The 24,365-nt window shown below is 37.8% G+C and overlaps 1 protein-coding gene across 9 annotated transcripts in view; it reads right to left on the minus strand.

Moving 5' to 3' along the window:
- Positions 1-24,365, minus strand: part of LSM14A (LSM14A mRNA processing body assembly factor) — a 49,445-nt gene that overhangs the window by 14,437 nt on the left and 10,643 nt on the right. For all 9 annotated transcript variants that reach the window (XM_059044387.2, XM_067019664.1, XM_067019663.1 and 6 more), the window contains exons 2-4: positions 18,234-18,397; positions 14,748-14,877; positions 3,956-4,078 (exon numbers count right to left, since the gene is read on the minus strand). In XM_059044387.2, coding sequence (XP_058900370.1) covers positions 3,956-4,078; positions 14,748-14,877; positions 18,234-18,397 — 417 coding nt within the window. The remainder of the gene's footprint in view (positions 1-3,955; positions 4,079-14,747; positions 14,878-18,233; positions 18,398-24,365) is intronic.

The raw sequence follows: 24,365 nt of genomic DNA on the forward strand, positions 1-24,365 counted from the left end.
TCATTAATGACAAAGTTTACTCTGCCATTAATAGAAACACTAATTTTCCCACTGATTATAATGGGAAATCATGGTGGTTTATATAAGTTTTGATCTAAGAGAAAACATTTTGTAATCACTTATCACCTTATAAACAGATTTATTTATCAAACAAGTGTTAAGTTTTTGGAAAAGCCTATTGTTTAGGTAATTTTATAATAGTACATTAAATGATCTTATAAACTTACAAAACTTTACTTCATTAAGGCTTTTCTTTAAGATCCTGTGACTCACAATATTACAGAACTGCAAGTGATAGGGCAATCACAGTAAGTAATAACTCACTGCTATGTATTTTTTTAAAAAAATATTTATTTATTTGGCCACACTGGGTCTTAGTTACGGCATGCGGGATCTTTTAGTTGCGATATGTGTGATCTAGTTCCCTGACCAGGGATCAAACCTGGGCCCCCTGAATTGGGAGCACGGAGTCTTAGCCACAGGTTAAGTCCCTGTATTTTGAAAACCTTTGTAATTGAAGTCTAGTACTACATCATGATGGCAATTTTGTTATAAATAGGGAAATACAGGTGATACTGGACATATTAGGAATAAACTCAAAAGCGCTTTCATAATAAACACAACCCCTCGAGTTACCTTCACATTCTTTTTTTTTTTTTTTTTTTTTTTTGCAGTACGCGGGCCTCTCACTGTTGTGGCCTCTCCCGTTGCGGAGCACAGGCTCCGGACGCGCAGGCTCAGCGGCCATGGCTCACGGGCCTAGCCGCTCTGCGGCATGTGGGATCTTCCCAGACCGGGGCACGAACTCGTATCCCCTGCATTGGCAGGCGGACTCTCAACCACTGCACCACCAGGGAAGCCCGTCTTCACATTCTTATTCTTACAGTTACAAGAAAATTCTAGGTGTTAAAATTTTATAAACTTCAAAAATTTTAGTTGGTGAGATAAAAATGCAGATTCCCAGGCCTCTTCTCCCACTGTTTTATTTAAACATACCTCTTTCTTCTAATAAATATGTAATTAAATTTTAAAAAAACATTTTAATCTATTTAAAATTTATTTTAATCTTAAGTATGAGGGAAGGATTCTAGAGTTACTTTTCCAAATGATCAGACAGTTGTCTGTTCACAACATCATTTATTGGATGGATCATTTAGTAGTCTTTCTCTACTAATTTAAAAATAATATCTTTATCATATACTAATTACTTATTTATACTTGGATCTATTTATGACTTTTGCTCTATTCATCTCTAAATTTATTCCTGTACTGCTTTATTTTATGTATACTTTATTAGGAGGTAAGCCCTATCTCATTACTTTTATTTTTAAAACATGTCTAGGTATACTTGCATGCTTATTTTTATGATAGTCTGTGTATCTGTTTTATTAGGTTCTCTTACTATTCCATGTATATTTATTGAAAGTACAGTAAATTTAATTATTATGAGAAATAAAGTCTTCCTAATATTAAATCTTTTTATCTAGGAATAAGATATGTTTCTTTGGTTACATGTAACTTCTTTTATGTCCCTCTATTATATTTTGCATCTTTCATCATAGAGGCTTGCCATATTTCTTATTATGTATTTTATATATAATTTCTATTTCTCATCATTGTGAACATCTTCTTTTATCCCCATTAATTATCAGTGGGTTAGGTTTTAGGACATCTATTTTTAAAAAAATTTATTTAATTTTTGGCTGCATTGGGTCTTCACTGCTGTGCGCAGGCTTTCCCCTGCAGTGAGCAGGGGCTACTCTTTGCTGTGGTGCACGGGCTTCTCATTGTTGTGGCTTCTCTTACTGCTAGAGCACGGGCTCTAGGCACATGGGCTTCAATAGTTGTAGCATGCGGGCTCAGCAGTTGTGGCTCATGGGCTCTATAGCACAGGCTCAGTAGTTGTGGCTCACGGGCTAAGCTGCTCTGCGGCATGTGGGATCTTCCTCGACCAGGGCTCGAACCCGTGTTCCCTGCACTGGCAGGTGGATTCTTAAACCACTGAGCCATGGGGGAAGCCCTAGGACATCTACTGATTTTTATACTTATTCTCTACATTTTACCTCTATCTAATTTAAGTCTCGTATTAGTTCTAGTTTTTCAGTGAATTCTCAATTCCAAGTAGGAAGTCAGCATTGGCAAATAATGCTATTCTAATATTCATACTTCTTATTTCTTTTTCATGTATTCCTGACATAGCTAAAAATTCCAGAACAATGCTGAGTAGCAATGAGAAAGGGAATCCTTACTTATGATTTTAGTAAGAATCCTTCTGGTGCTTCAATATTAAGGTTAATGTTGGTTATTAATTAAGATAGCTAACATCTACTGAGCACATTCTGTGTGTCAGGCATTATGCTAAGGGCACTGCATACATTTCAAAAAAATTTAACCCTTACTATAAGTCTGTTGGTTTATCAGTAAAGTCCTGTTTTATAGTATGGAAAACTAAAGCTTAAAAAGATTAAATATCTTCTCTAAGAAGGAAATCTTAAAAAAATTAACAAACCAATCCATACACACACAAATATACACTTATGTTAACCTAGATGAAAGTCTGGATGTAAACATTTGTTATTTCTGCGTGGTGAGATTATAGGTATTTTTATTTTCTTCCTATGCTTAGTGTATTTCTTTTTAAAAAAATTTATTGTGGGCTTCCCTGGTGCTGCAGTGGTTGAGAGTCCGCCTGCTGATGCAGGGGATGCGATTTCGTGCCCCAGTCTGGGAGGATCCCACATGCCGTGGAGCGGCTGGGCCCGTGAGCCATGGCCGCTGAGCCTGCGTCTCCGGAGCCTATGCTCCGCAACGGGAGACGCCACAACAGTGAGAGGCCCGCACATAGCAAAAAAAAAAAAAAAAAAAAAAAAAAAAAATGTACTGAAGTATAGTTGATTTACAAAGGTGTGTTAATTCCTACTGTACAGCAAAGTGATTCAGTTATACATATATATACGTACATATATATTATATATATAGTTCTTTTTCATATTATTTTCCATTATGGTTTATCACAGGATATTGAATATAGCTTCCTGTGCTATACAGTGCGCTTAGTGTATTTCTAATTTACCTACAAAAAATCTTTAGAGTGTTTAAAAATTAAGTTTTTAAAAATCAATATGAATAAAAGTAACTATAACTATTTCAAAATATCTAAAGTGAGAGACACAGGATTATGTTTAGCATTGGCTTGATTTTACCCTCAAGTGCTTTAAAAAATACTGTCCTGATCCTAATAGCATCTTTCTGAAATGACTTTACACTGTTTTATTTCAAAGTAAACATCCACATAAAGCAATGGGCCAGTTTCACCTACTTTAGCAGCAGATAAAGAATCCTGGGACCACTGAAGGTTATGAGACTGGTTGGTGGAAAAACAGAATTAAAAAGAAATGAAACAGGATCCTTTAAGCTTATTAAAATGCAGATCTCCAAGCTCCAGGGATTCTGATGTAGCAGTTCTCAGGATCTACATTTTTAAGAAGCATTCCAGATCAGATGATTTGATTGTGGGTGGTCCACACTGAGAGCCACTGCTCTAGATTCTATGAGGATGCTAAGAAAGATGCAACAGCATAATGAATAGTTTGTTTCCTCAGCTACTATATCAAATTCATCAAGGATAGTTCATCCTCAGTGGTGAGTCTGAGATTGACCAATAATATTTAAGTATTATATACAAGTAATATAATTGCTTTGTAAAAAAAAAAAGTCAAACTTAGACAATGTTCACCATTTCAGTTTTATGTTTATGATCTAGGAATTATAAAAAGTCTGAACAGTGGAAGTCATTCAATAATGTACTTATTGAACAACAATTTAAAAACTTTTTTAAAGAACTAAGTAGAAATTATACATGTGAGTTACAAGCTGCAAAAGCTCTTACATTCAGAGAAAGACTACTATCTATAGAAATTTACAATGGAAAATTTTGAAGGAAAAGACAGCTTACCTTGAGATAACTGTGTTTTTAGAGATCTTGTATCCTGTGTAAAGGCAGAACCAACTGCACTACTTTGGGATAGGGCACTGCTGTTTGATGCTTCTGTTCCAAAGGATGTCAAGGAGCTTCCAGCTGTAAGAAAATTTTTTTGAATGACAAATTTTTTAAAAAAATATTTTAAACCTTTCAATTATATAAAGTAACACAGCATTTTAATGATAATTGTCCCTCCCCGTAGTACCTGTGTAAATTAATAATACTGGAAATTAATGAAACTGAATAAAAAAATAATTTGAGAAATTTTTGATAATATATGAAAAGCAAGCCCATATATACTTCAGCATCTTTGGATGCAAACAATTTTTTTAACATATGCAATACTCTCCTGGACAGTTATACAGATGGGACAGCAAGAATGTACATCAGATAGAGAAGTAGCAGAAATGGTGCATTCAACACCAACATTAAGGTTCAATTATCTTAACACCAAGTATCTGCACAAATAGTCAAATCAGCAGACAGGTATATGAAGAGCTTTTCCAGCATTTCCAAGGCAATGGACAATGGACTCCAGTCCATTTTAATGCCTCCCCTCAGTACAGTATTGTGGGGCTGCATTCTGCCTAAAGCAACCACAAAAAGTTCTGGTAATATGAGGAACAAAAATCCCTCGAAAGGACCTTTGCTATACTAGGTTATGTCAATCTTCTTTTCTACATTTCTTCAGAATTTATGGATCAATCACTTTCCATATGCTGTGCTCTCTTCTTAATATTTAATCTACATAGGTTTTCTCTAGCAGGAACTGTTTCAATAGCCCCTCTTCCCCCACCTCTAAATCCAATATAAAAGTGGTACTGAGAATAATCTTTTATGAAACAGAAAAATAATCACATCACTACAGTGCTTAGGACTCTCTGATGGCTTTCCACCTCCCTCAAGAAAAAAGTTCAAACTATTTACCTTAGTTTATAAGGTCCTCCCCCTTATCTGCCTGCCTCTTTTCTCATTACTCACTTACACCTCTCTACTCCACAACAGAAATTTAACTATCTGCTTTTAAATTACTTGACAATTATGATCATGTTCCTCACATCTTCTCATTTGCAAGCTAAGTAACTCTAGTTCCTTCAATAATTACTCACCTTCACATGCTCTTTAAGCCTTGCCTCTTTTGACTTCTCCTAATTTAATGAATTCTAGTTGTTCACATCTCTCTTAAAACGGGGCATCAGAACTCAGCAAAGTACCTCAGACAATAAGAATGAATGGGACTCTTTTAGAGGTGTAATCCACTCAGGCTGCAGTCCCAGCCAGCTAAGGAGAGGCCTAACATAACCTCCCACAACATCCCCAGAAATGTTGAGACTACTGCTCTCAATAATTCTGTGGGATGCTGAATCTATCCCATTATCCCTAGTATTCCTGGGTAATGACCAAGACATAAACCACTCTGATGTGTATTCAACCTCCATCCTGCTCTGACTCAACCTCCCACTGCCAGAGCCTGCTTCCCCCCTCCCCAACCCCATGAGCAAACTCTTCTATATACTCTGTCTCTTTTCTGAGTTCCCGGTCATACTACACCCACCTCCCTCATGCCATTGCTGCTACTGATTTATCTCTAATTACTTTTTATGTATAGTGTGAGGCAGGGGCCATTGTTAATTTTTTCCAAATAGATATCCAGCTGCTGCAAGATCATTTGTTAAAAAGATTTACCCTTCCATCCACAGGAAAATAAAAGTGAAATTTATAATCATCATTCACAAACAAAACAAAACAAAAAAATTTCTCCTTCTCCATTGAACTGCACTGGCATCTTTGTCTTAAATCAGCATTTAAGTAGGTCTATTTCTGTACTCTCTATTCTTTACCCTGGTATATTTGTGTATTCTTATATCAATAATTCCCTGTTCTGAATCTTGAAATTGGGTGTATACCTCAAACTTCCTCTTTCTTCAAGAGTAGTTTGGCTATTATAGATTTTGTATTTCCATACAAATACTAGAATCAGCATGTCAATTTCTATTTTTAAAGTATGATGGGATTTTGATCAGGATTGTGTTCAACCTGTAAACCAATTCTGGGGAAAGTGTCATCATAAAAATAATATTGAATATTCTAACCCATAAGCATGGATTACCTCTCCATTTATTTAGATCTCTAAATTCTCTCAGCAGTGTTTTGTGATTTTTATTGTAGAGCAGAGTTTTCTCCGCTTCAGCATTACTGACGTGTTGGGCCAGATAATTTTTTGTTGTGAGGGGTTGTCCCATGCATTGTAGGATGTTAAGTAGCATCCCTGGCCTCCACCCATTAGTTGCTAGTAGTATCCCCCAGTTGTGACAAACAAAAATGTCTCCAGGCATTACCAAATGTCCCCTGAGGGAGGGGGGTAAAATGAACTCCCCTCCACTGAGAACCACATAGAGATTTTTAAATACTATCTTTTGTTATATTCATTCCTGGGTATCTGATGTTATTGGTGCTATTGTAAGCTGTGTTGCGTTTTATATTTCATTTACTAATAATTTGTTCTAGATCAGCAAACTTTATCTATAAGTAGCCAGATGGTAAATAAAATATTGTAGGCTTTTCAGGCCATATGCTCTCTGTTATAACTATACAACTCTGCCCTTGTAGTGTAAAAGTAGCCACAGACCACATGTAAATAAATGGGTATGGCTGTATTCCAGTAAAACAGGAGGCTGGGGGGATTTGGTCCACAGGCCATAGTTTGCCAAACTGTCTGTTCTGAATACAAAAATACAGTTGATTTTTGTATATTTACCATGTATTCCCTTACCATGCTAAATTCACTTATTCATTCCAGTAGCTTGAATATTCCTCTGCATTTTCGACATACACAATCATGTCACCTTCAAATAATGACATTTTTACATCTGCCTTTCCAATCTCTAACTCTTTTATTTATTTATTTATTTTCTTGTCTCATTGGACTAACTAGGACCTCTAGAACACTACATGAAATAAGACAATTCTTTCACTTTATTCCTTACCTCAAGGGAAAAGCATTCATTATCCCACCATCGTGTGTGTAAGCTTTTCATTTCACTGATCAGGTTAGGGAATTCCCTCTTATTCCTTAGTTGTTGATAAATGGGTATTGAATTTTACCAAATGCCTGTTTTGTATCTCTTGGAATTGCAGTTTTTCTCCTTTATTCTGTTAATGTGGTAAATTACTAATGATTTTCAAATGTTAAAACATCTTTGCATTCCTGAGATGTCATTATGTAATATTCTTTTTATGAACTGCCGGTTTCCACTGCTAATACTATGTTAAGGATTTTTACATATATGTTCAGGGAAATTAGCTGTAATTTTATTTTCTTGTATTGATTTCATTTAGATACCATTTAGGTTTTGGTATCTCAGCTTGCCTTGGTTATCTGGTTAGGAAGTGTTCTTCCTTTATTCTCTCAAAGAGTTTGTGTCAGATTGGTAAAATTATTTCTTCCCTAAATGGTAGAATTTATCAGTAAAGCAAATAGTCTTGAATTTTCTTTACAGAAGATTTTAAATTAGTTTCAACTTCTTTAACAGGGTGATACTGAGATTGTACTTCCTCCTGTGTTGGTTTAGGAAAGTTGTATTTTCAAGGAATTTATTTCATCTGAGATGTCAAATCTGTTGACATAAAGTTGTTCACAATATCTTCATATTATCCTTTTAGGATCTATAGTGATGCCTACACTTTCATTCTTGATATCAGTATTTGAGTCTTCTTTTTTTCCATGCTTAGTCTTGATAGGGGAGCATTAATTTCATGAAATTTTTCCAAGAACCAGCTCCTGGCTTTGATGATATTTTATATATATATATATATATATATATATATATATATATATATATATATATATATATAGTGTGTGTGTGTGGTACGCGGGCCTCTCACCGTTGTGGTCTCTCCCGTTGCGGAGCACAGGCTCCGGACGCACAGGCTCAGCGGCCATGGCTCACGGGCCTAGCCGCTCCGCGGCATGTGGGATCTTCCTGGACCAGGGCACGAACCCTTGTCCCCTGCATCGGCAGGCGGATTCTCAACCACTGCGCCACCAGGGAAGCCCTATATATATTTTTTGACTTGTTTCTATTTCCTTGATTTCTGCTTTAAATTTTTTCTTCCTTCTAGTACTTTTGGGCTAATTTTCTTTCCTTTTTTTTTAGCTTCTTAATAAGCTGGCAGCTTAGAGCACTGATTTTAAAATATTCTTGTTTTCTTATATATGTATTTAAAGGTATGAAATTTCCCCTAAGCAATGCTTAAGCTCCACTCACAAATTTTGATATGTTGTACTTTATGATCATAATATTTAAAAATATCTTATTTCCCCTATGATTTCTTCTTTAATTCATTAGTGATTTTTGTAAGTTTGCTCAATTTCTGTATTGAGCAAACAGAAATATACAACTATTTGTATATTTTTCAAGTTATCTTTATTAATTCCAAATTTAATTTCTTTGTGGTCTGAGAAGATACCACATATGATTTCAATCCTTCTGAATTTAATGTAACTCATTTTATGGACCAGGATTTGATCTATCCCATTGATTGATCAATATTTACTTAAAAGAATCTATATTCTGCAATTGTTGGTGTTGGTGTACTATTTTATAAAAGTTACATACACATTTAGGATTGTTACAGCTTCCTGATGTACTGTTATGAAGAATCCTTCTTTCTCTTTGGCAGTACTCCTGATCTTTAAGCTGCTTTGTCTGATGTTAATTTTCCTAACATAGTTTTCTTGTTATTAGTGTTTGTATGGCATGTCATGCCTTTTTCTGTTCTTTAACTTTCTGTCTTTTAATTCATCTCTTATAGACATCACATAGCAGGGTCTTTTTTAAAAAAAAAATCAGTTTGATGATCTCTGCTTTTTAACTGGAATGTGTAATTCCTTTACACATTACCAAAGTAGATATATTTATTTATTTATTTAGGCTGTACCACGTGGCATGAAGGATTTTAGTTCCCTGACCAGGGATCAAACCTGTGCCCTCTGCAATGGAGGCAGGGAGTCCTAACCAATGGACTGCCAGGGAATTGCCCCCAAGTAGATCTTTAACAATCCTTTGTCATCCTTAACGCATTAAACACCCTCCTGGTTTATGCTAACTTTATTTATTTATTTTTGGCTGTGTCAGGTCTCAGGTGCAACACATGGGATCTTCACTGTGGTATGTGGGATCCTCCGCTGCAGCGTGGGCTCCTTGTTGTAGCGGTGGGCTCCAGAGCTCGTGGGCTCCAGAGCACGTGGGCTCTGTAGTTGTGGCATGCGGGCTCTCTAGCTGTGGCCTGTGTGCTCAGTAGCTGCGGTGTGCGGGCTTAGTTGTCTCACGGCATGTGAGATGTTAGGTCCCCGACCAGGGATCGAACCCATGTCCCCTGCATTGGAAGGCAGATTCTTAACCACTGGACAATCAGGGAAGTCCCTATGGTAACTTTAAAGTTCATAAGCATGTTAAGTATTCATTAACTCGGTGATTAAAAATTAATGTGTAGAGTTCTGGCAGAGAGCGCGGTGAGAAGCGGATCACGGCCTTCTAGCCCGGGTCCCTCCAGGCCCTCCAGCCTCCGGTCGGCAGGTGAACTGGGGGGCCCCCGGGACAGGCTCAGGCTGTGTCTTGCCGAGCCCCAGAGCCCCGCCGCAGCCGCCCACTGGCAGGGCCCGAGCCTGGAAGCAGCAATGAACTGCTCCCCCACCCCCACCTCCGCGACCTAATGGCGGTGGCCCCTCGGAGCCCAGATCCTGCCCGCCACCGGGTCTCTTGACCCCACGCTGCAGGGGTTAGGCGAAGCCTCCGGCAGGCTACCGAGGACGTGGCGCCTTTGGGCGTTGGGCGTGGCAGGGCGGAGAAGAATGGCGGCCACTGGAATTCCTTGGAGGGACGTTAGAGCCTCGAGGGCCCGGAAAGGGGGGTCTACGTGGACGTCAGCTCAGCCACCCTTAGGCCTTGGAGCCCGCGCGGATCCGGGACCTGAGGTGACCTCTCTGTCCCAGTTGGACGAGACCTCACCTCGTCTGGACAACGACGGACAAAGGCCTTAACGGTCCTGGAAGATGAGCAGAGCCCCGGTCGACGACGGGTGGAACGTTAGCGGGTCATCGGGCGGTTGGTCGGCATTCTACCAAGACCTCGATGTCGGAAGACAGAAATGGTAGAATAACGTACCACGTACGGCCAATAGGAAGTGCCAGCCACCCTTTGGGAAGATTTACTGGCCGTTTATAGAAGGCCTGTGTATATAATATGAAAAAGCTGCTCTCAACTTTCCCCCCAACCTTTCGAAAGAAAACTTTTCGCCACATATAGGTCTAGATGTGAAAAGGTTGCCGACGTATGACAGACTTAAAGTCACATGTCTTGTAAATGCCCATTTGTTTCTTTAAAAAAAACCGTATAAAAGAAATGTCTTGTGGAAATGACTTTTTGAAATGGAGCTGTTTGACCACCTCTAGAGGCGACATCAGGAGCCACAGAGGTCCACGTTTGTTCAGTGGGTTAGAGGACATGGAATGGAAGACATTGAGGAGGAAGAAAAGAAGGTTCTGTGCCAAACTGGTCACAGTTAGACGACATTTGCATATTAGAACTGTTGTTTTGTGTGTGCTAATTTTACTCCTTACTACTGTATATGTAGTTGACAATAAGTACTTTTTTGAAATATCTAGTCTTTCTAGATGTTCTAAAGTGCCTGATATGTGTTCAAAGTAGAGGTAGTAAAAAGACATTTTGTAAATTAAAAAAAAAAATTAATGTGTACAAAACACTAAAGACCTAAGAGAATCACTGTCCAATATGGTTCTGCTATTTAAGCAGCTAAAATGTACCCACTGGCTGAACCCATGTTCAGCCAATATGCCTCCATCTTGCCCACAAGAGTAGTATGAGACTTAGCATGTCATGGCTATTTTGATGCTTCAGTTTATTGTGAGATAATTAATTTTTCCTAATTAAAGTCAGTAATGACCTAATCTTTGCACATAAAAATTGTCTGTGCATCAGCTTAAAAAAAAAAAACAGTACTTTAATTCTACACAGTGCATCATTCCTTTCAAAGTATGAGTATCTCTTTCTTCACAATCTTGCCAAAACAGAATATATTCAAACTTTTGGGTTTTTGTCAAATTGATAGTGAGAAATGGTGTCTTGGTGATGACTTAAGTTGTATATCTCTTATCATGAGCAAGATTTAAGCATCTTTCCACGTTTAAGTGCCATTTGTATTTATCTTTTTCTGAAAAAGGCAAAGTCAGTTTCTAATCTTTACAAATTTTTCTGTTGGATTGTAGAGCTTTATTTTTAGAAGCTCTTTAGATATTCAGGATATTAACCCTTCATGATATAAATTGCAAATAAAACTATGAAAATTAAAATAGAAAAAATTCCCCCCAAACAGCAATAGTGTAATCTTGATTTATTTAAACTTTCTCTTTACATCAGAATACTAGGCACAGAAAATGAAAACAAGAGGCTTAAATTAAAATCTGGCTTAATTTTACCAACACAAACTATATCTAAGTTAATTCCATTTCTAAAAAACATCTGCCACCTTAATCAATGCTACAGTTTTCCTCCTCCTTGTTTAACTACTTCTAAATACTATATATAGTTCCCTAATTAGCCACTCCAAAAATTGTTCTGCCAGTATGAAAATCAGACAATCAAAAATAATCTGTCACTGCAAAAATTAAGTCTACCCACATGGAAAACACAAGCAAAAACTTCTACCTTTTTGACACCCAAAGAACACTAAACCAGCAACCCCCAATATCAAAATTAGATAAAAGCATTTATAAGGAATATATATTTCACCACCACAAAATACTTTGATTAGAGGAGCAGGATGTGAAGAATAGCAGAAGCAGTATTTATTATGTAGATACTTCGTGCTAGACCCTGTTCAAATGCTTTATACATATTAAGTTATGCAAACTTCACAGTAATGTAGAAGGTAAGTACAATAATCCAAATGTTAGCTAAGTATTCAACTTAGTGAAAGGAGTCTCAAAAGGATAATATAATTTGCAATTGTCCCTTATCTGAATCCTCAGAATAGGATTCTAACAGCTATAACTAATGTAGAGTATCTTGATTTAACATGTATAAGCAACATTGATCTTCACTTGAGTAGGATTAGGAGGTACGTGGACCAAAGCTACCCTATTTCACCAATCCAACAATAAATCTGAAAGTAATTAAATATTTAAATTTTGATTAGGGATGAATGTCTGGGTTACAACCCACCCCCCAACGAAAATAAATACATTTGAAAAATGTCAAACCTGTGTCAAAATTGAAAGAGGAGTACACTGAATATGAATATATTCCTCCATCTAGCTCACCAACTACTAACATCTTGCCACGCCTATTCCATTTCTTCATTTCTTCATGTTGTGATATACACACTTCTCTTTTGCTTATATAGACTACTATCAGTTTGCCTCTTCACCCTTAAATACTTCAAAATCATCTCCCCAAAACAGACATTCTCTTATACGGTTAACCACAATACCATTACCACATCTAAGAAAATGAACAATAACACCATCCAACATTTAGTCCTTACTCAAAGTTCCTCAGTAGTCCCTAAAACATTCTTTATTATCAACTTTTCCTAAAACTTGGGATCCAATCACATATTATATTTGGATTCTATGTCTCTTCAGTCTTCCCAAGTCTAAAACAGTCCCAGGATTTCCCTGGTGGCGCAGAGGTTAAGAATGCGCCTGCCAACACAGGGAACACGGGTTCGAGCCCTGGTCCGGGAAGATCCCACATGCCGCGGAGCAACGAAGCCCATGCGCCACAAACACTGAGCCCGCTCGCCTAGAGCCCGTGCTCCTCAACAAGAGAAGCTACTGCAGTGAGAAGCCCGCGCACCATGACGAAAGAGTAGCCCCCGCTCACCGCAACTAAAGAAAGCCCGTGCACAGCAACAAAGACCCAACACAGCCAAAAATAAATAATAAATAAATTAATTAAAAAAATAAGATGAAGATGGAATGCAATTAAAAAAAAACAGTCCCACTGTCTCTGTTCTTTACAACATTGAATCCTTTGAAGAGCCTGGCATTCTGAATATATATCTCAATTTCTTCAAGATTAGAGTCTGCATTTTCAGCAAGAATACCACAGAAGTGAAGTTATTTACCCACCTTCCCCCGTATTATCACATCAGCAGGAGACATATAATCATTAATTATGGCAATGCCAAACTTGACAACTTAATTAAGATGGTGACCATCAGATCTCTCCATTATAAAGGCACATTTTCTCCCTTTGGAATTAATAAGTAAACTGTGGGATGATACTTTTAAGATCATTTAAATATCCTGTTCCAACACCATTCACCCAATGATTGTAGCATCCACTGATAATCCTTGTTAATTATTTCACTAGAGGTTACAAAATGGTGATTTTCTATGTCCACCACTCTATTTATTAGCTAGTGTTATTCTAAAAGCATTGTTTCCTCTTTTTCCTCTTCTTTTTAAAAGGGGCCTAGATCCCTTTTAGTGCGGAGAGGTATTTAGAAAGCAAGAACTGGGTTTATACATGTCCTTTGCTACTGGGTATCATTGCTTCCAGGCCCTTTCTATGAACAGAGTCAGGAAACAACCAGTTTTTTTAAAATGAGTTCACACCCATACCTCCAATTCACATTCACCACCATAGTGTTCTTCTTTACCTTTCCCCATTCCATATTTATATCTCCCTTCTCCAAGGTAAGAATATCATTTCTCAACAACATCAATATATTACTCATTTGCGCTATCCTATAATACATACAAAATAGTTTTAAAATTAACACCACCAATACCACTACCAATAATAAACCCTAAGTCAAGTTTTTTTTTAATAGTTGTATTTATTCCTACAATATCTTACTAAGAGTGTAAAAATTTACTTGAATTCTTACTTCTGTGTGGTTATGTTATCTGATATATACTTAGTACCAGTTGTTTCTGTTTGTATTCATTCAATTTTTGGATTTACTTTTTTCCCATTGTTTTTTATTTTGTGAATAAGTAAAACATTTACATACTTGGAAAGTCACAACTATATAAAAAATATTCATAGAAAGGAATTAATTTTAACAAAACCTGTTAACATACTAATGAGTTTCAAGATAAACCTGAAACTGGATCTGTGATCAGTGAAATAAACTGATAAGTGATTATTTCAATGGAATTAAAAAAGATTAAGGGCTAGAGTTTGAGATTTAAAATTCTTCTTTACTGTGGAAATTTCAATAAAGGTGTACTTAAGAGCTAAAATGCACAACTACAAAAATAAACACAAAAAATCTGATCTGATTATACCTAGCTTTTGCACATGATAACCTTTGTCCTCCAATCATAAATAGGACTGTTATTAGACTAGCCCTTCTATATTTTCTCCTTATAGTGTTATACATTGATATTGCTCCCTAATAATGGCATTATCTCTACTTAACTTTTTGAAAACCCACAATGTTGGAAAAAATGCTTATTTTAAATGGATATATCTTATGTAAATTTAAAATAACATTCAATAAAATTTGGTAATTGGATATATCTAGATTTTTAAAAACTGTCAGCATTCTAAGAGATGGCCTTTATAGAACCACTAATCATTAAGGACATTAAAATAAAGTCTTTAAAATAATAGGCTACAAAAGGAACACCAAACAATATGTCTGAAAATTTGTGGTTTTATATATCTTTGTGGTAAAGACAGGGAAATTACAAAAAAGAAAGAAAAAAAAGGAAAAAAGCACAACATACCAACACCAACAGCCCCAAACTGCTGCCCGACTAATGAACTTGGACTGAATTGACTGTATGTTGGCATCCTGCCGAAAGGTCCATAGGAGCCCACTGACTGGAATGAAGAAGTAGATGAGCCTAGTGAAGACTGAAGAAAAGATCATGGGTTAATTTTCCAGGCTCTAAACAATATGTACATAATGGAAAGAAATTCAGATATTTACATTTTAAAGAAAACTATTAAATTACAACTACTAGACACAAAAGCAATTATAACAACTTGCAACATGCATTTAATGTTAAAACAGCTGAATAACCTGACTGCAGTATTTATATACTGTGTCAATTGTACGCAATTTGATTTATAAATGCTTTTTTCTACAATGAACTCCCTCCTCTGAGTTCAGTTTTACAACAGATTTAGGAAAGAACCGAAGAAAAGTTACCCGAATAAATAAAATAACTTTGCTTAAAGAAAAAATATGAGAAAAATCAAATTTCGTTATAGTACTAAGTTTCAGTCTGGTGGTGACATAAGTAAGACATCTCACTTTTGATTTTCCTCTTATTTTCAATCACTTGAGGTATACTATTAAATTTATGGTAAAGAAATGCAGAAACAAACTATCCTGTACAAAACCACTTACTACTTACACTTTTTTTTTTTTTTTTCTTTGCTGTACGCAGGCCTCTCACTGCTGTGGCCTCTTCTGTTGCGGAGCACAGGCTCCGGACGCACAGGCCCAGCGGCCATGGCTCACCGGCCCAGCCGCTCCACGGCATGTGGGATCCTCCTGGACCGGGGCACGAACCCGTGTCCACTGCATCAGCAGGCGAACTCACAACCACTGTGCCACCAGGGAAGCCCACTACTTACACTTTTAAATATGGTTATTATTACGTTAAAGAGCACTTTATAAAAAGCTTCTTACTAAACCTAAAAAATATATATAAATATATTAATATATATATAAACTTTTATACATTAATTTATCTTAACATAAAATGTTTTATAATATAAATATGAAGTGTACTAACAGCCACCAGGATACAGGTTCACTGATGGCAGAACCCTGTATGTTTGCTGCTAGTGTCAGACACATGGCAGGTATTCAATAAATACTACTGAACGAATGAATCAAAAGATCAAATGCCAAAATTTACAGTGGTTGGAAGAAGTTGTTAAAAATCATTTTGAATTTGTGCTCTCTAGGTTATTCTCATTCCATAAAACTGATTGATTAAATAAGTTGTTCTCTGGAGAGTTATCAAAAGATATGAGAGTCCGATAACATCGCTCTTTGGTGTAGGCAGCTATTTCTATGAGAATGTGTCTCTTCTCCCTCCATTTAAGAAGTTCGCATTTTCTCAGGATTCTTTCAGACTTAATTCCTCAAAAGTAAGACTTAAAAAGCAGGGGATAGGGCTTCCCTGGTGGTGCAGTGGTTGAGAGTCCGCCTGCCGATGCAGGGGACACGGGTTTGTGCCCCGGTCCGGGAAGATCCCACATGCTGCAGAGCAGCTGGGCCCGTGAGCCATGGCCGCTGAGCCTGCATGTCCGGAGCCCCGCAATGGGAGAGGCCACAACAGCGAGAGGTCCGCGTAATGCCAAAAAAACAAAACAAACAGCAGGGGATAGATAAGAGTAGAGAATTTCTCCAGTTTATGTTGCAAGTACCAAATTTATTATTTCTTAAAAAGCTTATCTTATATTCAGAAAAACTGTAAGTAAATGTTAAAAAGGTACTTTCTCTTTTTTTCCCATTTTCATTTTATATAGTACTTAATATTTTCTTTAAAGAGTTCATTAGGTATTTCCTCTTAATAGCTGGAAGGCACATTCTATGTAAGATAATATATATTTTAATAGTCAGTTTTGTGAAAACCTAAGATTTTTATCACTCACAGCATAAAAAAGAGGAAGTTAAAAAAACCAACAAGCATATTTTACTGCAAATGACCAAAGACTTCTGACAAGAAAAAAACTTGAGAAGAAAATGGATTCAGCAGGAAAACCATATGGGGGCCACAAAATTTTTAATCATCTATGCAAGTAACTAAAAATACTCTTATGTTAACCTGCTTCCTCTGCTGCTATAGTAGAAATTGAGTTTCTATGTGCTTCCAATTAACATATAAACAGGTACTATAATGAACATCTTTAATTCATAATTTATAATCTTTTTTTTTTTTTTTGCGGTATGCGGGCCTCTCACTCTTGTGGCCTCTCCCATTGCGGAGCACAGGCTCCGGATGCGCAGGCTCAGCGGCCATGGCTCACGGACCCAGCCGCTCCGCGGCATGTGGGATCTTCCCGGACCGGGGCACGAACCCGTGTCCCCTGCATCGGCAGGCAGACTCCCAACCACTGCGCCACCAGGGAAGCCCCAATTTACAATCTTTTAGACATCATGTGTTTTTGTTTTACATAAAATACACAAATTTTAAAATTCCTCGGGCTTCCCTGGTGGCACAGTGGTTAAGAATCCGCCTGCCAATGCAGGGGACATGGGTTCAATCCCTGGTCTGGGAAGATCCCACGTGCCATGGAGCAACTAAGCTCATGTGCCACAACTACTTAAGCCTGTGCACCTAGAGCCCATGCTCTGCAACAAGAGAAGCCACAACAATGAGAAGCCCGTGCACCGCAACGAAGAGTAGCCCCCGCTCACCGCAACTAGAGAAAGCCCACATGCCTCAACTAGAGAAAGCCCGCGCACAGCAATGAAGACCCAACAGACAAAAATAAAAACAAATAAATAAATTAACTGATTAAAAAAAAACTTCTCAATGAGAATACTTAGGATCGTCTTCTTTAATACTTTATTTGGGAATTGAACAACATATCTGTACATGTTAAAATTCTTTTATGTTTGTGCATTACATGTATAGTATGTAACAAACGCATTATATATAACGTGATTTAGCATTTTTTTCGTTAAACTTAGTCATCTTACCTAAGAGTAGCCATCACCACCCTGGTTTGTAATATGAACCACGTGTGAATAATAAAGTGGCATGGATCCTGGATTCTAGAACCAGAATTCCTGGGTCTGTTCAAATTATGGGTCTACTTCAATTTCCTCACTTATAAAAATGAGGATTATAAAAATGAGAATAACTATAGTACCAAGCTGAGAGAGTGTTGTGAGGATTGTCCTATTATATGTGCAGTGCTTTGAATAGTGCTTCTTATAAAGTTAGATCTCAATAAATGTTAGCTATTTTAACCATTGTTGAAATCAGAAAGTATCTATGATAAAAATTAATTCCTCAGCTATTTCTTACTCAATTTAGTCCCAACTTACTATCTAAAGAGAAAAACCTGGGTGAGAACATTATCCAGTTATTTTGGGTATCCAGGTAACTATAAAATGGTAATAAGCTATATATATGAACATTTAATCCAGAAAATTAAAAAAACAAAAAGAAGGCGAGGCAAAATCCAAGGCTAGTTATGTGCATGAAATTTACTTGAACTCCAAGACAAATTTACTATGTTACCTGAACGATAGCTGGGTCCTGAGGCAAAGAACATTGTGGTTTTGGTGGCTCACAAACAGTGAGGTCTTTAATATCACTCCCACGGAATATAATATATTCAAAGACTTCATCTCGAGGTGGTATTGGACGATCTGTTGGTCTGTCTTCTGTACCAAAGGACCGAACTGGTGAGAAAACAGAGGATATGAGATACACGTCTACTCACTGTATTCAGGTAGTGCTTCTTACAATGCACTGTTTCAAGTACTAAACAGCAGTTCTTAAATGTCATCTATGAGAAAGTATTCATTAATCTGTAGCTAAGTAAATTTTTTTTCTTAAGTGGAAAACAGTGCATTTTGCATAGAGCTAAATGTGTTCAATTTAAAAGACTATTGGGCTTCCCTGGTGGCACAGTGGTTGAGAGTCCGCCTGCCGATGCAGGGGATGCGGGTTTGTGCCCCGGTCCGGGAGGATCCCACATGCTGCGGAGCGGCTGGGTCTGTGAGCCATGGCCACTGAGCCTGCGCGTCTGGAGCCTGTGCTCCACAACGGGAGAGGCCACAACAGTGAGAGGCCCACGTACCACAAAAAAAAAAAAAAAGAGCAAAAACTTGGAGACACTTCTCAAAAGAAGATATACAAATAGACAACAAGCTCATGAAAAGATGTTTAATGTCATAAGTCATTATGGAAATGCAAATCAAAACCAACATGAAATACCACTTCACAACTACTAGGATGGCTTTAATAATAAAATAAGAAAATAACAAATATTGACGAGGATGTGGAGAAATAGGAATCCTTGCACACTGCTGGTAGAAATGTGAAATGGTGCAGCTGCTGTGGAAAATAGCTTGGTGGTTCCTCAAAAACTAAACATATAATAACCAAATGACTCAGCAATTTCACTCATATATAAAAAACCTATGTCCACACAGAAATGAATGTTTCAAGTAGTAGTATTCATAATAGTCAAAAGTTGGAAAGAACCCAAATGCCCATCAAAAGATGAACAGATAAACAAATTGTGTTTTTACACACACACACATACACACACACATTATCCAGCCATAAAAAGGAACAAAATGCTGATACATGTTACAGCTAGAAAGAAGCTCCAAAGCATTATGCTAAGTGAAAGCAGACAGACACAAAAGTCACCTATTATACAATCCCTTTTACATAATATATCCAGAATAGGAAAAGCCAGAGAGACAGAAAGCAGATTAGTGGTTATTGAGGAAAGGCGGGGAAATGGGGAGGGAATTACTTAATGGGTAAGGGGTATTTTCCCAAGGTGATGAAAAAGTTTTGAAATTAAGGAGAGGTAGTGGTTACACAACACTGTGACTAGACTAAATGCCACTGAATCATACACTTTATAATGATTAATTGTATGTTATATGAATTTCACATCAATAACATACACAGGGACTTCACTGGCAGTTCAGTGGTTAAGCCTCTGCACTTCCACTGCAGGGGGCACGGGTTCAAGCCCTGGTCTTCCTGGTACGGAAACTAAGATCCCACATGCCACACGGTGAGACAAAACAAAAACAAAAAACCACACACACACACCCCTACAAATATAGCTGGTAAGAGAATACACAAAATGATAATAATAGTTGGATCCAGAATGTTAAAACTAGGGGTGGTTGTCCTCTATATTCTCAACTTCATCATGTTGTTACCTTGCTTTAATAAGTATTCTAGTTTTTCTTATTCCCCAAACTAGAAAAGCCCAAATTTTAGGCCAGCGTTCAAAAGAGGGGGAAGTAGGGAAAATACTTTTTTTTTCTATTAGTCTTAAAAGAATATAAGCAATTCCCCACTCTGGCTACAAATAGCAAAGATTTACTAATAAAAATGTGTACCATGATACTCTTTTTTAAAAAGAGAGATAGGGTCAAAGTTCTGGCAAAATCATTTATCTAAAGTATCTCTATCTCTAAATTAAGGCAAGCTCAAATATCACACTGTCAAACCTGGTTAACAGTATATTAATACCCATACTCATAGTACATGACTACAGGGAAGAGCTATAGTGACCAAATTCCCAATACAATACCTCCATTATAAAATACCAAAGCTTTCTAAGTTTAAATGATAAATATATCCATAGTTAAGTATGGTTACCATCCTCAAAATAACATTAATATTTTCCAAAAGCCTTAACTTTTTAAAAAAAAAGTATTTACTGAATTTGTTACAATATTGCTTCTGCTTTATGTTTTGGTTTTTCAGCCCCCGAGGCATGTGGGATCTTAGCTCCCTGACCAGGGATTGAACCTGCACCCCCTGCAATGGAAGGCGCAGTCTTAACCACTGGATCACCAGGGAAGTCCCAAGCCTTAACTTTTGGACACAAACTAAAAATTATAACTTAGGCTCTAATACTGATTGATGAAGAAGAAAAATAAGTCTGTTGAATACTAAAATGGGAAAGCAATAAACAAAATAAACATTTCTTGAATTATTCAAGAAATGTCCAAAAGTTAGTTACGAAACTAAGGCTAAGTTCAAACGGAAATCTAGAATAACATTTATAGTAGTTTTTAAAAAAATTATTCTTTATTTTCTTTATTTATTTTTGGCTGCGTTAGGTCTTCATTGCTGTGCGCGGGCTTTCTCTAGTTGCGGTGAGCAGGGGCTACGCTCTGTTGCAGTGCACGGGCTTCTCACTGCGGTGGCTTCTCTTGTTGCAGAGCATGGGGTCTAGGCACACGGGCTTCAGTAGTTGTGGCTCACGGGCTCTAGAGCACAGGCTCAGCAGCTGTGGCACATGGGCTTAGCTGCTCTGCGGCATGTGGGATCTTCCTGGACCAGGGCTCGAACCAGTGTCCCCTTATTGGCAGGCGGATTCTTAACCACTGCGCCACCAGGGAAGCCCCATGATGTAGTCTTAAAGTTAAAACTCCTGTAAAGTATCAGTTGTAAGACCTGGTCCCAGACACTTAACCAAACTTAAGTTCCAACCAAGCTCATTATTCTCCATACACGGAGCAGGTTTTCTGTCCTCTACGGAAACTCCTCCCCACATCTGACCTATCCTAAATTTCAGCTTGGATACTACTTGTATTCATCATGGTTCTCCAGAGAAACAGAACCAACAGGATGCACGTATACACAACAGACACAGAGAGATTTATTTTAAGAAATTGGACTCATGTGAAAATCCAAAATGTGCAGAGTACGCCAGCAGGCTGGAGACCTGGAGAAGAGTTGTGTTTGAGTCCAAAGGTGGTCTGCTAGCAGAATTCCTTCTTGCTCAGAGGAGGTCAGTCTTTGTTCTATTAGGGCCTTCAACTTGACTGGATGAGGCCCACCCACGTCCCACACCATGGAGAGTACTTTACTTTAAAGTCCAGTAATTGAAATATTAATCTGGTTCAAAAAACACCTTCAGAAAGGTCCAGAATATCTGACCAAATATCTGGGCACTGTGGCTCAGACAAATTGACACAACACTAGCCATCACACAACTCCACCAGTACTTCTAACACATTCTTCCTCTAAAAATCACACAGTATTCTACCATTGGATATACCTACCTCTTCTAAAAGTGAAAGATCTTCAGGACAAAGATCTGTATCTTTGCAACTACCACAGTATCTAACACAGTGCCCTACATATTGCTGACATTTGAATATTTCTTTTTAAAAAAAATATCTTTATTGGAGTATAATTGCTTTACAATGGTGTGTTAGTTTCTGCTGCATAACAAAGTGAATCAGCTATATGTGTACATATATTCCCATATCTCCTCCTTTTTGCATCTCCCTCCCACCCTCCCTATCCCACCCCTCCAGGTGGACACAAAGCACCTAGCTGATCTCCCTGTGCTATGCGGCTGCTTCCCACTAGCTATTTTATATTTGGTGGTGTATATATGTCAATGCCACTCTCTCACTTCGTCCCAGCTTATCCTTCCCCCTCCCTGTGTCCTCAAGTCCATTCTCTGTGTCTGCATCTTTATTCCCATCCTGCCCCTAGGTTCTTCATAACCTTTTTTTTTTTTAAGATTCCATATATATGTGTTAGCATACAGTATTTTTCTCTTTCCGACTTACTTCACTCTGTAGGACAGACTCTAGGTCCATCCACCTCACTACAAATAACTCAGTTTCATTTCCTTTTATGGCTGAGTAATATTCCATTGTATACATGTGCCACATCTTCTTTATCCATTCATCTGTTGATGGACACTTAGGTTGCTTCCATGTCCTGGCTATTGTAAATAGAGCTGCAATGAACATTGTGGTACATGACTCTTTTTGAATTATGGTTTTCTCAGAGTATATGCCCAGTACTGGGATTGCTGGTTTGTATGGTAGTTCTATTTTTAGTTTCTTAAGGAACCTCCATACTGTTCTTCATAGTGGCTGTATCAATTTACATTCCCACCAACAGTGCAGGAGGGTTCCCTGTTCTCCACACCCTCTCCAGCATTTATTGTTTGTAGATTTTTTGATGATGGCCGTTCTGACTGGTGTGAGGTGATACCTCATTGTAGTTTTGATTTTGAATATTTCTTGAATAAATTCCACAGTGGAAAAAGCTACTAAGTAAGCTATTTCCAAAATTGCTGAGCATTGATTAATACCAAAGGAATTGAATTAAGTTACACAATAAACCTACTTAGAATAAAATGGGAAAATGACTATTTACAGCAAAAAGAAATAGCTGGACATCAACCGGATGGGCAAACAGAAAAAATAGCTCATGGATTTAAAAGATGTACTTGATATTTTTCTTCTCCTTCTGATATTTATCCTTAAGTACAGTTCTTGGTGCAAATCCAATATCATAGATAAACTTTTGCTGAAACTATTTGAGATACTATATATTTGGAATAGCTGTTATATAAGGGTTTAATACAAGGTTTAATTATTTAAATATTGAAAGATCTTCACTCATCAAGCTATGTCTTCTACAACGTACTACCCTGCACAGACCCTGACAGCAGGACAGTAGTAAGCAGGCTCTGGATTTTTTTTACTTGGGTGTGGAGCTTTAAAAAATAAGATTCCTCAGGCCTGGTCTTCGAATCACACCACAGCCTGTCACCACAAACCTCTGCTTTCTGAACACCTGCACTTTCTCCTTTGGTCCACTCTTCACACTACTTTCCTTCTACTAGGGAATATTATTGCGCCGAATAAAAACATCTGTCCCCAGCCTCTGTAATCTCTTCCTATACCCACTACATACTTGTCATCCCTAATAGACACATTACTACTGATCTCTCCGCAATATTCTCAATCTCCTCATCGGTCACATGCCAGTCACTGGTGACTCTAAGATAACAGAGTTCACGGCCCAGATGACTTTCCTCTCACCTTTTCAAACATATTCTTAAAACCAACTCCTTATCACTTAATTCTAAAAGTGAAAGTAAACTCCTGTTTGACTAAAAAGACTCCAAAATGATCTTGTCTTTTTCATTAATACATTTCATTATCTTCACTCATCTTCTCCCATCTTCCTTGCAGTCTTGGGGGAAGTAACACCCATACATTTCTGTTTTTTTTTTTTTTTTTTTTTTTTTTGCGGTACGCGGGCCTCTCACTGTTGTGGCCTCTCCCGCGGCAGAGCACAGGCTCCGGACGCGCAGGCTCAGCGGCCATGGCTCACGGGCCCAGGTGCTCCACGGCACGTGGGATCTTCCCAGACCGGGGCACGAACCCGTGTTCCCTGCGTCGCGGGCATCGCGGGCGGATTCTCAACCACTGCGCCAGCAGGGAAGCCCCACCCATACATTTCTTTTAACCCAATGTCATCTTCCACGATTATAGGTTTGAGACCTTGCTCAGTCTTTCTTGCAACTTCACTTGCTTCCTCCTGTTGGATTACTAATACATGCAGATTTACTCAGACATACCTTTGCTCAACCAAGAGAATTTCAGACTGAGCTTAAGGGAATAATGACTAGTGAAAATAAGAATTTAGAAAGAGTGCCATGAAGACAGAATTGTAAAACCAGAAAGCAATCTGAAAATTTAGATGGTGATGCAAAACAACAGTAATAATGCAAAACTCATAAATAAGGACCTCTTTGAAATTGCATACCCTGAAACATCTCTATAAAGCACAGGATGGCAAAAGAAAATTTGTTTATACTTATTATTACTAATCTGAGAGAATAAAATA

Source organism: Kogia breviceps, chromosome 18 (assembly GCF_026419965.1).
Source record: "Kogia breviceps isolate mKogBre1 chromosome 18, mKogBre1 haplotype 1, whole genome shotgun sequence".
NCBI lineage: Eukaryota > Metazoa > Chordata > Mammalia > Artiodactyla > Physeteridae > Kogia > Kogia breviceps.